Source organism: Taurulus bubalis (assembly GCF_910589615.1).
Source record: "Taurulus bubalis genome assembly, chromosome: 3".
Classification (NCBI taxonomy): Eukaryota; Metazoa; Chordata; class Actinopteri; order Perciformes; family Cottidae; genus Taurulus; species Taurulus bubalis.
In genome coordinates this window covers 13,387,995-13,405,089 of record NC_136591.1, presented here as the reverse complement: position 1 = coordinate 13,405,089, position 17,095 = coordinate 13,387,995, and the positions used below count along the sequence as shown (strand labels likewise).

General features: G+C 40.2%; 1 protein-coding gene across 6 annotated transcripts in view; it reads right to left on the bottom strand.

Annotated features, from left to right (window-relative positions):
* Window positions 1-17,095, bottom strand: part of nrxn2b (neurexin 2b) — a gene marked incomplete at both ends in the record, with an annotated part of 555,176 nt that overhangs the window by 456,424 nt on the left and 81,657 nt on the right. For 2 of the 6 annotated variants that reach the window (XM_079216104.1, XM_079216103.1), the window contains one exon: window positions 16,143-16,172. The exons of the other annotated variants lie outside the window; for them this stretch is intronic. In XM_079216104.1, the coding sequence (XP_079072230.1) occupies window positions 16,143-16,172 (30 nt within the window). The remainder of the gene's footprint in view (window positions 1-16,142; window positions 16,173-17,095) is intronic. 6 annotated transcript variants of the gene reach the window in all.

The following is a 17,095-nucleotide window of genomic DNA, read 5'->3' as shown; positions in this document are numbered from 1 at the left end:
GAGAGGCACGACTAATACAATCCGAGAGAACTAGAAGGAGACGTTTCTATGCTCTGTTATGGCCCTCTACCGTTTTAAATCCCCACATATCTTAATAATGTTCTCTCGCTCTTCCAAATCCCCTTATTCAATTATGGCAGCCTCTAATACATGTGTCAACATGTTTCATTAGTCCGTCCTCCTCCTCTTCCACTGAAGAGATTAGCTCTCCCTTCTTCTTTTTTATTTACTAAATGCAGAAATATAATTTTCTCCAGGACAGAGGAAGAGAAACTGTGAAAGAGAGAGTGATTATTTTTGTTCATTACATTTTATTCTAGTTGGCCAGCCACAGCTGCTTTTTTTCTTTTTTTCCTGAAAAGACTATTAAATATGCTGCCTAGAATGTACTTATTCAGCTTTCAATTTTGCTGCAGTCTACATTTAAATGCTTTGAGAACATTAGAGGGAGTGTGGTACCAGAGTGTGGTTTTAACTCTTGTCTCTCTAACCTCGTCGCCTGAAATGCTTTTATCACGGACGAGTATTCATGAGCTTTATGCAATCGAACAATGCTTAAACTGTAGAAACAGGAGATGAAGTCAGACTGCTTCCTCACAGTAAGTGTGTATGACTGTGTGTATCATCGAAGGGAACGATTAATTCTCTGAGAGTGTGACCCCTTTGATGTTCGTTGTGGTAATTGTTGGGAGTTCCTGGTCCCTCAAGGGGTGTATAGCAGCTTCTGTATTTTTGATTTGAGGAGGAGTGTAGAGGCCGTGTGTAGGCAGGGACTAGATGAGACGTTACAGTACATGCGTGCTCTGCGGATTTCTCCCGGTGACACCAACATTGCGGAGACAGCAGTGGAAAGCAAGGGCTCACTGGTCATTATCATTCTACTCCTGTTACACTCATCTCCTGATGGGCCTCATCTCTCCATTCCCCCTCCTTCCCCGTCCTCTTCTCTATTTCACCATATCCCTGAATGTTGTAATCACAGGCCTTTTGGCTTTGCTTGTGATCGCAAAATGCCTTTGGTCAGCCGGTACCTAGTGAAAATATGTTACAGTCTATATGCTGCTCATCCTATTTATCTTCCTAATCCCGTTTTCCTTGAGTTCCCCCATCCCTCACTTTCTCATCTGATCTGTAAATATGCCATTACGCTCTCCCCTTTGTCTTCAGGACTTTCTTTTCTCCCATGTCTTTAACTGCTCATCTGAACAGCCTTGCTCTCTCACTTACATACTTCTCCCTCCAGCTCCTACTCCAATCTCCTGTGCTCCAGCATTTTATTTCCTCCTGCTCCCTCTTGCTCCTGGTGACCTTAATTACAACATGTAAAAACCTGACCTGGATCCAATTTCCAGCCTCCGACCACACAGCGCCATGATTAATGCCCCATGGGCCAAATTCAATTAAGCTCCCTTCTAAATAGGGACTACAGATGTAAAAAAAGAGGATGGAACAATAGGATCACACCATTAAATCTCGGGGGAAAACATTGGGGGTAGAGGTCAAGAATGTAAAGAAAAAGGGAGCGAGGATAGCAGCTACATATGAAGATTGAATGTACTCTACTGCACTGGGCATATTGGCCAACACTGTGCTCAAGGAGTTAATGGCCTCCATTCATCACTGAGTCAATAGTTGTCGATATATTTGGTTTCTTCAGTAACACTGATATGAGTATCCACCCTTAATAAAGATTCATGGGACCATTTTGTTGGAATGTTTACTCTTTTTTAGATCATTTGGGAAATGTTAGTGTTTGTAAACATGCCATTGTTTGTGTTGTTGTAAAGCAACTTAAAGTATGTGATTCAACTGAATCTTGAATACAACAGCATTGCAAAAGTCTAAACATTTTAAAAGATTGTTTCTATACATTCCCAGGATGTAACAGAAGCCGTATGGAGTAAATATTGGGTTTTGGGTAGTTATCCTGCTGTGTGTTTCAGGTCTACTGACATAAATAAAGTACTCAGAAATACTCCTCACTAAATTCCAGTCATGACTTTCACAAGTCTCTACAGATTTGTTGTCACTCTTCCTATTTCTAGCAGAGCGAGGTAATGTCTCATCGTATATTTATGTGACATTAAAATATCGGGTGAGGTTCAAATGCATTTAGCACCCTGCTTAAGGGTGAAATGATTGCATGAGCCACTGATCCATTCCTCTGTCCTGACTGCAATCGGTCAAGAGGCATTTGTAAAATACAAAGTATGTTTGATAGAGTAAGCATTGCCAATGATTAAACAAACAAACCATCTTTTATTTTAATTAAATAAAGGTGTAAGAGTGTCTTAAGGTAGCAAGTCATCACATTAACTATAGTTCACTCAATTTTACACTATCAATTTCAACACAGCGTTTACCTTTAATATATATCCATGCCCCTGACATTTATTTCCTTTCCCAAATAAATTTGAAACCATTAATGAATGATACATGTATTAAAGCATTGCTAATAAAGTCAATGTGTAAAGATGGATATGCAAGAACCGTGTACATTTGATATGTATTTATTATAGTAGGGCTAGGCACGTTAATGCATTATAAATGTGTTAACGCAGAAATCCATTAACGGCAACAATGATTTTATTATGCGTTATGGCATGTTTTTTTTAGCATTGGGAGGGGCTTAACACTACAGCACACAGGTACTGCACTTTTAAATGAACATTTTCATTGTAAATCTCTCCCAGACGGTGTAGTTGATAAAAGCAAAGCTATGTGTAACCACTGCAAACTGTAACTATCACCGGAGTACTACGAGCCTGAAGTAAGACTTAAAGGTGTTACACAGCGTTGATGCCAGTCAACCAGCGTCCTTAGAATCGCAAGAATGACGCATTTAACTTGTCTGATATATTTGCAGCGGGGGCGATGTTAAAGTTGCGTTCACAGCAACAATGTTGCAAAAACGTTGGAATATTCACAATGGGTTTGCTGTGAATGACTACGGTATTGACTTCCTCATATGTGTTCATCTCCTGCTTCTCATCAGAAAAATAAAAAGAGGTTCCTCTGAGTTTATTTGCCATTGTACTGTTAGAACATCGTGGTGTCAGTGCTCCATTATTATCCCTTCTGAAGAGGAGCGGGCGCGCGCATTTATCCAGATGACTGTCGTCTGGCTAGAATTAACGAGACCGTTTCAGCGCGGATCAGCCGTGAAGAAACCCAGATAGCCTGATGTCAATCATCTCGCTAATTTAAGATGGAGATTAGGACATTTGCTTGACTTTGTTTAGCCAGGTACGAGAAATAGGGCCCAGGTCAGATGGTCCTGACAACATCTCTATCGTGGAAGGGGGCATGACAGTTCTAACTGCTCTGGGTAACTATCCAAGGAATTGCTCCATGCTAGTTGGGTGGGCATAAGCAGTTAATCGTGCCTATCCCAAGAAGCTCAGGTACATGTTTGAAATATTTTACAAACTATCTTCTTGAGCTGGATTTTGATTAATTGGTGTGCTTTTAATGGATGGTGATCCATTTCAGTAAAGTGTGTATCTGTATCTGTATCAAAAAGGAATGACATTGGGTTGATAAAACATGGAAAAATAACGCCAACAAAGGGACATCCAATATTAACATATTGAGGTACCAATTTAAACATACATTAAAAATAAGTTAGGTACAAATAAATAAGAATAGCAGTGTAAATGTGTTCCATCAATCATAATTAAATTTCCTTTAGACAATTAGTAAATATAAATACATTTCCTTGTGAAATTTATTGGATTTACTTATTATTTGTATTTAATAGTTTATCTAATTCATTCAATACTTATTAATCAAAGTTGTAGAAATTAAAATATATTCAATTATAGTATGTGTCACTTTTTAAATAAACCCTTGATAACTATTGAACCAATTTTTAGGGTGTAGATATTGTTATTAGAATACATGATTGTGATGTTTGTGTTGACTGTGCAACAATATGAAATTGTATAGCATGGTATTGAAAAGCAGAAAGAAGTGACTCTTCAACAGTGCCCAGCTAAAGATTAAATTCATTCTTAAAAGTTTATTTGGTTTCAGAAAGATTGATTGAAAGCTCCCGAGTTTCTGCATAGCTTTTTGCATAGAACGAGCAGAAAGAACATCCACTTGATTTGTGTGGCTTTACTTTGTTCCCCGCCAATGAATCGTCATCTTAACGTGGTGGAGGGGTTTGTGCCCAGTGACCCTGGGAGCTGTGTTGTCAGGGGCAATAGCTCCTGGTAGGATCTCAGGGTAGGCAATGTGGTCTCAAGGGAGGGGCCAGACCAAGAGCGATTCACTGACCCTTAATTAATGAATCAGCCAAAAAGGTTTTCGCACCTCGCCTGCTAAAGGGAAACCGGAGCTCTATTCTAAAGCCGGACCTGGGAGGGGAGCTCAAAGGCGAGCGTCTGGTGGCCGGGCTTTGGCACAGCCCAGAAAAACCCTCATGGAGCCGCCACAATGTGGGCCCACCACTCACAAGGATAGGCATTGGGGTCGGGTGTAATGTGAGCTCGGCGGCAGGCAAGGGCGAGTGTGGGGATACTCATGAGCCCCCCCCCCCCCGGCTAAGCGTCTTACAGCAGTTTGGATTACCTGGCCTTCTTGAGTCTAATGGTGGCTTTCTGGAAAGGGCGCAGACTGGGGAGCTCTGCTGGGGGTCTTATTCACGAGTTAGGGTCAAATGTAGTGTGAGATGGACATGCCGTTCAGTGTGGCTTCAGCAGTACTGCGGCCGTTGTACCTTATCGTGTTGCTGCTCGAAAGGTCATTGTTAGGCTGATACATCTGTATTGCTAGAATACGTCTAACCGATTGGAGCCTCTTTTTTTCCCTGATGCTCTTCATGTTGCACTGCTTTGTCAAACTGTAATGCAGTCAGACTTCTAACATTATGATTCTACCACTTCTTTTGATATGCTTCAATGTGGTCCATTTTGCTTTTACTGCTATGTTGCATGAGCCATTTAGATAGCACACACAGCACACACACAGACACCTACTAACAGTGTAGTGTGTGGTTTAAAAGTCTAAACGGGAACAGCTATAGTAAGGGAATTGGTTGTGTGTGTCCATATGTGTGAGAAGCAATGTGCATCCATTCCCGTGTAAAGTGGGAGTCCGCTGTGTGTATGATGTGCCCTGTCAGTTTCTCTAAGTGAGCCTGCCAATAGCGAGGCGTGACTAGCCTGGGAAACACAATGCGGGCCTCAGATCAATCTCGGAAGGGGGGCAGAGGAACTGGGACTGTCACACACCTCAAACTCTGTCACTCGCTTCACCCGAGGAAACCACTGAAGGTCAAGCGGAGTAGCCTCAGTCCAGCCCCGTCAATCAGCATTAGCCTCATGATTGTGATTACCTCATTAACAGGGATTGACTCATACATCGTTAACCTCAACAAAGGATTCTGATATTTCTGATATTATTTGGTGGGCAGTGTTAATTAGACTGCAATTTGTTTAGTTATATCAGTATCATAAAAGGGACTTTTATGCATTTCTTTAAATGTCTTTAAGGGCATCAAACCCCTACATTTTATGTGTTTTCATTTTGGCTATGGTAAGCCTTCTTTCACATCTGTTCCATGAAGGAGGAAAGTCACTATTACCATTTTAGTTTAGTACAGCAGCACTGATATGCTGTAGCCCGACTGGCCCTATAGCCACAGATCTACTCATCCCCGGCTTTTCTCTATGTGGCTGTGGGGACTGTGTGCAGCAGATTCAGGCTGCTGTAGAGCTCCTTCCATTTTAGCCTGCTGCTGTGTCAGGAGAAATTCCTGCCTGTGTGAGGACTTCTGTCATCCCAGCCTAATGTCTCTGCAGCAGCCTTGCAGGCTTCAAGCCAGACAGTCCACCATGCCCAGGCTGCTGAGTAGGGTGGAAGAGGTCACAGAAAAATTCTGAATGATCATCCCTTGGGATGTGCGATGAGTATGACATTTTAAACCAGATGACATCATGCAGTGTGACTGAGTTTTATAGCACTTTATACCTCGTATAAGATGAAATGAGGTTGGATTCAAACCCTCATTTAAAAATACAATTTGTTTCTTGTTTTACCTAAATGTTAATTCAAGCTTTTCAAAGAAGTTCATGTTGCCTTTGGCTCAAGCGGGACATCAACTTTTTAGAGATGGCGTTGCTGAACTGGCTGCACGGCAATAATTTGACAACGAGATTTTTCTTCAAGACTAAGGCTACTGAGCCATGTCAATATTTGGCAGAACTGATATTGGTTTCACAGGATAATTATATGCTTTTAACAAGAAAACAAGGCAACAATGTATTGTTTGTCTAAACTAATACATATTAATAAAATAGCATTATTTTAATAATGCTTAGTTATTGTGAAATATTTGTCTACTTGCTGTAACATTATTCTGATTGAATTATCACTACAGATCAAATCATGCTGCAGCACAGCCAGAGTTGATAATCGCCACGGTGTAGTTGTATTTATTCAAATCAGAGACAACCAACGTTGCCAGATGGGAGGCATAGGGGTAACCACTCACTGTCTGAAAGAACTTGAATAATTGGGAGACCGTGACAGGAGAACCAATAGAACCACAGATGTGTCCCTCAACAAGACAATTGACAGACGAAAAATGTTGCTGAAAAGAAAATGATTATCACAGTGGAGTTATTCATCATCCAAATTAACTACCACTCTTTGTCTGGATTATGTACTATTCATTGTTACTGTAAGTGCAGGGTTTAGTGTGTTGTATGTATTATTCAGGAACCAAACATTTATAGTTAAGAATCAAATGGATGGAGTATAATCTTTATATCATATAAATCTTCAAAAACATGATGTATATTTTCATACTGGCGTTACTGATGTTTGTTAGCATGCCATTATCCTTTCTGCTGTGTAAAGGTTCAAATAATAATAATGTTAAACCTCATCTCTGCCAACATGTCAAACCGTAGCCACTGGTTGCTTCACCTTAGTGGAGAAAGAAGAAAACTAAATCTAGTCTCGTTGAATTAATGAGGGCAGTGGTTGTTAAACAGTGCACAAACACATGTTGATGAGTTTCCAAGAATCATTTAATGACATATATATAAAAAAAGAAAAAGAAATGTAAATTTGTGTTTAAGCTAAGCTAAGTGGATAACCTGTGGGTTTTCTGGTGAGACTCCTCTGTGTGAAACAAATCAGGATACGCAAAGCTGGCAATGCCAATTCATATGTCTGGAGGGCAATCACCAAAAGAAATAGGTTTGGGGGGGTTTGAAGAATATGTTTGCACTACGTATCAGTAATCTAAGATTTAAAATATATATTATCATCAAATATCTGGTATTTCCCTATAGTTATTGAAATCATCTTAAATAACATGTGGTATATAAAGTCCAAAGAACACATGATAAACGTAGCTAATACAGTAATAGTAAAGTCATGCAACTTTGATTAAAATGTCACATAAATTGAAGAGTAGTGCATTGACGAGGAGGGATGAACTGGTCCAATCACACAGATCGGTATTTGGGTCGATCAAGCCATTTATTTAAATGATCAGTACCGGCTATATTGAGCCCGATCTAATCCTTAATTTTACGTCAGCTGTCACACAGGAGCTTGCATTTATGAAGCTTTCATGTCCAAAAACGCACCAAGTGTAGCTGTAGTCAACTATCTAACTCTCCGGTGTCCGTCTCTCCTTCACTCTGCTGAGGTGTGTGTGTGTGTGTGTGTGTGTGTGTGTGTGTCAGCTAAGCCCTGACCCGCAGCCAAACACCATGCACTGTAAACGACAGTAAATGCGAGATGAGAGTGTTCATTAATGTTATCTAACTTATTTATGTACACTTGTTTCATTTCAGCTGAGTGTGCAAGTCTCTTGAGATTTGCCGTCATCTCTGATGCATGATGTTTCACTGCGAACAGCACAGGCAGATACCAGAGGAGAGCGCATAAGGGTTAATTAAAGTAGAGAAAATGTACTCGATACAGCCACAAGGCCAAAAAGATTACAGGGACTGTTAATGTAAAAAACATGAAGGATCAGGACTCGGTATCGGCAGATACTCTAAACTAAAGGACTCAGACCGGGGACAGAATAGCTTGAACGGAACATCTCGGTAGACGAGCGTTTGAGTCGTGATAATTAGTTAAATGAATCCGACCGTTTCATATTCATCGTAGGGGATGAGAACAACACTAAAATGCAGACGGCAACTATTTAATTAAAGGCAAGTTGAACAGCTGATAGAGACTATGACTCAGACTGAATGCGCAGGTAGAAAATCTACCAAGGAGATCTACATTAAGCCTACCAAGAAGAAAATCTCCCAGGGCCTGGTTAATTTGATTCCCAGTATGCGATGCGCTGGCCTCTCCAAATGAAAAGTGTTGGTGGCGGAGGGGGACCCCATTCACATAGATATCAAATGGTCAAAAAAAAAGCAAAAAGCATCTGCAATTTCAAAGCCAAGGGGCCGGAAATGTTGGCAATTTAGAGCAATTAAATTGCACGTTGTTTTTTCTATTATTAGAAACGGCAGTTTTAATTATTTAAGCGCTCCTTAATTAGTTTGTTAAAAGCTGAAACACCTTCAGGGACCCTGTTTAGAGCGGCAAGTGAACATCTTGGAGACTGCCGTACCAAGGATATAGGCTACATCTATATTAGCTTACAGTATGGTAAACACTAATAGTATTTAGCAGTAACTAAATAATAGGTATTTTTTTTGCACAGATAGAACTTTATTTGCATTGTTCCAACAAAGTGATTGCACATTTTGTTTTTGTCTGATAGAGCAATCTGGTTTACTTTAAAGTGATTGCAATTGTGGAAAATGTTTATATAATCACGGACATATACATATATATTAGGAAATGTTTTATCCATATGAGTTAATATAAAATCCAATAAGTAGTTGTAAATCTCATAGAACAGCAGCCCAAGCAACAGCTGCAGCCACACTTAAGCACACACACACTTTCCTAAATGTTCCTCAGTAAACAGTACATATTTTTGGCAGAAGCCAGTCCTATCTAAGAAACCGGATGCAGCCTGTATCACAAACTGCGTAGTTCCTCTGGTGAAGAGTTCACAGTGACCATGAACATGTTTCTTCCTCCAAAGTGGGGCGTGACAGAAAGTGTTTGTGTCGGTCCTGTGGCAGGGAAACTCTGCAGATGCAACTACACACTGGAAAAGTACTGTTCACTGTTGAACTGTAAATTATTATTAAGTTGTGCACCAAAGTAATAGAAGGGGTGTCAAACTAATTTCCCCCCTGGGCCATATCATGGTCGCCCTCAAAGGGCCGGTTGTAACTGTAACACTATACATTTAACATATTTACCGAACATATTGTTAAATAACTGTCTTTGTATTTGATTATTGTTCATTCAAGTGTAAAAATATTGGACAAGCATTTATATAAATTAAAAAATATATGTAAGCAAATTGTTCTGTTACTATGACATAAAATCCATTTAATTTAGGATTAAGATACCCACATTACTCTATCAAAGATCAAACTTCAAACAGAAGAAAATAACAAAGACAAAGATCAAATGCACATTATTATATTAACTTTGTTCAAAGCTTTTTTGTCACAATTGAAAAGGACATAACTCTGGTCCAACAAATAATTGTGAGCAAATAAGAACATGCATATGGTTCAACTGGTCTGGCTGCAGGACCCCTGGATGGAACATTTTCAATTTCTTAATTTGATTTAATAAAAATATGGTGCAGTTTGAATCAGATAGTACAGGATATGCACAGTATGCCAACAACAAAAAAAGCTAGTTAGAAATATTCCCTTTTACACTCAATTAAAAAACAAAAAAACACAAAGTAATACAACACACATAATAATTGTATAACTTCAGCATTTTTTAACAGACTCAGTGCTTTCATGCACAAACATTAAAAAAAAGTCGTGAATGAAGCGAACTATCACAAATAGTCCGGTGTGTAAACTCATGCAAGTAAAGCGTGTTATGACGCAGCATTGAGGAGTGTGAATAAATGTCACTCTGCTGCATTAAAAAATTCCCTTCAAAATAAAAGCACAAGATTTTTGTTTTGCCCATGCAAAGGTCCGCGACGGTCTGAAAACGGGTCTGCGATAGTGATCATGCCTTTCAGGCCTTTCAAGCCGCCACGGGCCACATAAAATTACATGGCCACGGTGTCAAAGAACATAGTACAAAGCTTAAGATAGTGTGCCTGCAGGAATGGATCGACTAGAAAACATATTGTTTTCATTAATATACACTACCTTTCAAATGATGAATTTAAATACATGGTGGATTTACATTATGTATATGTACAAATTTATTTAGGACTGCCACGCCTGGTCTCTGACAAGATAAGCTCTTTTGGATGTGCTTCTGTATAATAACTCATTCTTTTTTTATTTTTATAAACTGCGACACCTGGATACAACTGAAACAAATTATGCAGGGGTTGTGCCAAAGTTCTGCTCTGTTCTGCTGAGGGGAGAAATGATTTCCAGTTGTGATGCAATAACAACTACGTTGTTGTTTCCACTCTTTAGAAAATCAGTATATCAAGTTGTGCAGCGACCTCTGCCCTTTTTACCATCTCGAATGTTGTGCAAAATGCATTTGAGGCCATTTGCTCCTGCAAAGTAAATCCAATCACGATGACAGTTTTCTAACAGCAATTGGTAAAGGTCAATTTTTCTACCCAAAAAAGTTATTAGGAATTTACTATGTTAGTAAGCCCAAAAAGCTTCTTTGTATCTTGCTGCTGCACTTACAGAATGTCTTCACAGTCTCACCATCTCACCTCCTTTTTTCAGATTGATAAACCAGTTAAGATTGGAACGCAATGACAGTGTCTTATTTTATATATTTATTCAAGCAAAATATTTGTTTTTGTTGGAATGCATTTATTTTATCCATATTTCTTTTGCGTGACAGGCTCTCTTGTGTGTTGTCTTGGTCCGTTTCTGCCATGATAGTTGACATGGATAAGGTTATTTTAAGATTCACATTTAAGTGTGTATAGTAAGGCTTATTGGTGGGGAGAGCTGCGGGTAAAGCCTAATTATGCCTTTTTTGCATTTGTCAATTTAAATTATAGTACAACACGCTCTGTAAATGTGAGCATTTAGGCTGATGTTTATCATTTTCTGAGGATAGTGATAATTATTGTGAAGACGTTTCATGTCCGTCAAAGCTCTTTTTTAAATGATAATCCCCATTGTATGCTTCAATGTAATCGGTTGCTTTCCAAGCATGCGTCTCAATGTGTGGGGTTGGCAGCAGTCTTCCAGACAGGCAGATAGAGATCAGCAGTGACTGAAGCCCGGGGTTTGTCCTTCCTACAGCTGTGAAGGACAGCCTTGGGTTTGAGAAGAGACTGACATTGATTTTCTTGGCCTGGTTATGTGACGGCTGAGGCACTGGCCTCTGATCGTTAACATTGACCAAAAGCCTTTTTCTGTGTTGGAAAAATGTTTGTCCTGACACACACAAACAAACACAGATTTTTAGGAAAGTTGATGCCTGGGAAGCTGAGAGGTGACTAAATACTACAGTGAAAATCTGCTAATTTGCTAACATGTCACACACTCTTGCCTTTGCCAAATAGACTTATTGATTTTGTTTCTCTTTTGAGATGTGTTTGGCCTGTCCACAGGGAACAAACGCTGTATTCATTCTGGCCACAGGCTGATCAATACAAATGGCTTGCAAGGCACTGTTTGATGAAATCTGCATAATCAGCTACTTTACTTTGAACTCTGATAATATAGCATCCATCCCCAAGGTTATTAAGCAAGTGTATGTATATATGCATGTATCCTTAATTTAACTAGCCTGGGTTCGCCCTGATAAGGAAACATAATACAATAATGCATATTGGTGTCCGTGCAGTAGTTGTTTAATGTCATCCCCTAACATAATTATTCATTAGACCTCTCCTGTATGCTTGTGAGCCATTTGGAGATTACTTTATCATAAAAAAGAAAACAATGTACAACAGAGATAGGGAGATAGTGGGGTTGCTGTCAGTGACATGCACAGCTCAGCTGTTCTTATGATAGATTCTATTTTGTCCCTGCAATTTTTTTCTCTGACCTTATCTTCCACAATCTCAACCCTCTCACTGTCTTTTGGAGAGAAAAAAAAAGTTAGGGAATTTCCAGTTGCAGCATCCTTTCAAGTTTAGATCCTGCTAGGGGTTTGGGGAGGTGAGGAAATGCACATCTATGCCCTGGGCATGGTGCACCGGAGCGTGAGCGTCTGATGTTGAGATCAGTGCGTGTCTCAGGGGAGATGACAGGAACCGGATAGATGCTCTAATGTCAGACTTTCCATTCTTCTGGTATGTCCCGTTTGCTTGGTGTGTGCTCATCTTGCTACAAGCGAGTGGATGAAGTAATCAGTCAGCCCAGTTTGGGACGGACAACAGCCAGGGATCAGAGTTAAATGGCAGCAGGCTGTGGGAGATCTTACATGGAGGGAGAGTATAGAGGCTGCATAGATATGAAGAGATTATAGTCCAGATTCTTCTGAGGATAGAGGAATATATTCCACCTTTGGGTTAAGCCACATAGGAGCAATGACTAGCTAAAAAAAATGGGTACTGTGCAAATGACAGGAAGCAATTTACAAAGGTTCTCTCAATTTTCTTACATAAGCATGAATCACTGAGTAACAAACCGACCCCAGTGTACTGGTTACGTACAATGCAAGCTAACACATGCAACAATTCCACAATTCTTTAGTGTTTTACTACTTAATTTGAGTGTTATTTTCTAGATAAATAGATTAAGCTTTTGGCCTTTGAACTAGGGCTGAACGATTTGGGAAAATAATCTAACTGCGATTTTTTTCCTCCAATATTGCAATTGCGATTTAATATACGATTTTTAATTTTTTTAATTGTATCCTCTCTTTTCCCCAACAAAACATAATGAATGATTTAAATATGACCAACACAATATTAGATACATTTAGTGTAAAATTTTCTTTCCCATTGGCTGGGCCTCTTTGTTAGAATTAAATAAAAAGAGGAGTGGGAGGAAATATGAATTTATTTAATCCCATCCACTTTCCACAACTCAACATAATTTATATATTTTTACACACGATAATTTACCAATGACAAGATGTAATCTGTGCCCAAAACACTGGAGCCTCGTCCATTCATTGCGCCGTGCAGCCAGCACCATATTTGGCGCGTTGTCTGTCGTGATGCAGACGTGTTTCTCCTCGTTGAGATCCCGAGCTCCGAGGTTGAAATCTCCGTCAATAAAATGGACTGTAAGACTCTGGTAAGGCTCAGCTGTGCGGCTTGACCACAGATCAGTAGTGGTAGCAAAAAAGTCCAGCGTGCGACTTTCTCTTTGCGGTATGGCAGTCTGACTGAAATATGTATGGGGGGTATCCTGTACCGTTTATCAAGCGTTTTTATCAATGCCATGAACCCAGGCTTGGTCACCGTGCTGAGAGGCATCATATCTTTGGCTATGAACTCGGTAATTGCCCGAGTGATTTCCCCGTGTCGTTGTGAATTACGTTCATATGGATTGACGATTTCAAACATTTCGGTCAGTGATCCTTGTCTTGAGGTATTGGGCTTGTCTGGCGCACTGGTGCTCGGCATTTTGGCCATACAACTGTCATACATTGACACAAGTTTGTAGTGTTACCCCGTGAAGTAGCAACAGGTGCATCACCTGACACTGCGCAGCATCTTCTTTTTTGAAACCAGAACAGCACGTCGGTGGTTCCACACCACCGACGTGCTGTTCCTCTTCCAGACTAAAGTCTCAGCTGTGTCAGTTTCTGACTGTTCCGTGGAGCCAGAGGCCATTGCGCAACAGGTTAACGGGCCGCATGAAAAGTTGATGCAGCCGAGTTCTCCGCTCTTTCGCTCGCGTCACGTGATGACGTTGTAATCGCGCACGTTGCGGTTAGAAAATCCCGTTTTATCATATCGCGATATTATCACAAATGCAATTAATCGTTCAGCCCTACTTTAAACCATGTTTTTTTTATGGTCATCACTATCTTTCATAGCTCAAGGTGAGTGCTTTAAATGTGTTGATCTATTCAACAGTCCCAAACCCAATTAAATACAAGCAGCAAGTCTTCCCATTTGAAATGCTCGGTGTTAATAAATTACTGTTATTGTTAAACGGCATGGTTTCTTCCAGCCTTAAACACTGAGACCCACACTGACATTTTCACCATATCATACCAAAGGAAAGTGTACATCTTTAAGAACAGACACACTGCTGAGGTGCAAAGCTTATGCACAGGTTATGAAGATGATGTATGGCCTGCAACACTTCACCTATGGAACGCTTTGTTTTATTTTAAGATCTAATTTATATTATCACTGCAAATCATTTAGCGCATAGGTATGGCGTGTGATGATGGACTTTGATCCTGCTGCTACAGCCATGTAATTTCTCCACAACACTTAAGGTCTTGTCTCAGTTTTCTATGTAATGTACAATGAGAATTAAACAAGTGGTCCGTGGGTCCATTGGTACCGGGCCGGCCGCACAGAAAGAATGAAGGAAAAGAATGTCGGAAAAATAATAATGGTCGGAAAGATGTTTTATTTTGAAAAATGACCGGATACATCCGTCTGTGTGTATAAACCTCTTGACATGTGTCAAAAGGTCACGTGATACGTTACTCCAAAAATGAAACTTAAAATGAACTCTGCCGGTGTTCTGGATTAAATTCAAGGCAGAATATCCTGACATTACCAAAAAGCTCAGAAAACCTGCCTCCATTTCCAACATCCTGTCTTTGCGAGTACTGATTTAATAGTGTAATGTCTTGCCCTACTTTGTGCGTCGCTAAAATCCATCAAATAAACAAACAGATTGAGGTGTGTTTGGAGGTGATTATTGATCTTTTAAAACCAAGGCGAGTCACTGTTTAGAATTTACCAGTTTTCCATCAACTGGTCAGTATCTTGACATGATTGAGAAACGACTTGAGATTAATCAGTGTTACAGAGGAAGGAGCCGAGCCAGAGAAAATGGGTAGCTGCTTAGGTCTGCATGAATCACGGACTATGATGATAAGAGAGGGAAGGCCATCTCCACACCAGCAAAGGTGAGAACAATCACTGGCTGCTGCACTTGTTCACTTCCTTTCTCTCTTGTGAACTTTGCTTTAACATGAGAAACTGTGAGGGATATTAAACAGTCATACTGGAGGTTGTTGAGTAGCTTTAAATGCATTTTGGAGTACAAAAAAATTACAATAAATGTTCACTTTAAATGTCTATTGGTTATGATTTAAATATCATCTTTAAAAAGTATGTAAAATGCACAAAAGGCAAGAAGATGAAGAGAATAAAGTGTGAGGGATAGAGAGAGGTGTGGTGTAGCAAATATTAAACAGCTGTGGAGGTGAATGTACACAACATAGCATCAAAAATAACATCCGGTCTTCATAGCAACATCAAAACAATTGCACACACATTTTCTCATAAAAAGACTGACACATATAATGTAGTTGCATCATATTGAAAACCTGACCTGTAGCCCTTTAAATCAGAATGCCAAACAATGGGAATGTCAGCAGAGTGGTGAAGAGAAACTCTGCACATTCGAGGACACTTTCACCTTGAAGTGTTAGTGAATGGGAGTGTGGACACATTTTGCTTTTGTAACTTTGACCAACAAACACATTTCCAGTTGAATCAGCAGTGTGTTTCTTTCTTTTTTAACTTTCTGTTTAAACCCAAGCAGAAGGGGTATCAGAAAAGTGTTACCTTCAGCCCCGGGGTCGGGTCGTCGGGGTCAAAGGTGGTCAGAGGTGAAGGTCCAGGACGTTAGCCATAGGACAGCACAAGGGGTGGGACACACATTGGTGGAGGTCACAGAGAAGCACAAAGACATGGTGGAAGGGAGAGGGAGGAGAAGCAGGAGGCACAACTAAGAATAAAAGGAGATGTGGAAGGAGAGGAAGAAGGGGGTGGCAACAGGGGAGGATGTTGCAAAAAGTAATTAAAAAAAAAAAAAGGCAAAGGAGGATTTGGGAAGAGATGGAGGGACATGGCACCGAGAGAAGGTGAAAAGCAGAGGGGGGAGTTGTGAAGGATAGCGGCAGCTTTGAGGGGTTGGGGGAAGAGGCTGAGTCAATTCCTCTAAAAAACCAGAACCAAAATAATAGGAATGAACCCATACCTTGGTCGTTTAACGTCAGGTGCGCCAGACCTTGAAAGGGAAAAAACAGAAAAAAAGAACAGAAAGAGGAAGAAAAGAAGGTCATAAAAGGCACGGGAAGAAAAAAAGCATTGTCACAACGTTGGACTGCAGTTTGTGACAGACATCCTGGGGCAGACTTGGATGTCAGAGTTCAAATCAAAGGTAAAAAACGAGAAAGAGAGAGAGAGAGAGAGAGAGAGAGAGAGAGAGAGAGAGAGAGAGAGAGAGAGAGAGAGAGAGAGAGAGAGAGAGAATAGTAACAGAAAACAAGCAAACACTTCTTGAGTGAGGTGTGGGGGGTTTAGAAAAAAAAGCATTTTCATTTGGCGCAACCCCCGAAGGCTATTGCTCTCACAAATGCTTTTTTTTCCTCTGGAGTACTTATGGAACACACATAACTGTTTGGCAGAAAAGGCTTGAACTGGATTCCTCATCTCATACTGTGCACACATCATCAAAAATAACCAAAGCTCTGCAAGGTCTCACATAGAGGAGGTCACAGATAAACCTGGAAGAATGCTACGGGGTCAAATGTTTTGCGTTCACTGTAAAAACCCAAAGCCAAAGATTATTCCAACAAAGATGTGAGCATCACAACATCTGCTCAAAATATGTAGTCTATTTAGCAGTCTAACTGTGGGCTATAGAGCACACATCTTGCCAAAACCACAGATCACTAGATTGAAAAGAAAGATGTCCACAAGAAGCTCCAGCTATTGAAACATTAAGTAGCTTCTGAATCAGACCAAACAGAGAAAACTGCAGGACATCTTTGGAAATATAATCAGAAAAATATGCAGGTCCTGATTGATCAAAACCTACTGTTCTCACCAAATTACCTCCAGTTTCTGTTTATTCACAAGTGCAGTCAATCCAGTCGCAGCACAATCATCCTCAGGTTTAGCAACCACACTTTCAAAACCGACATTAAA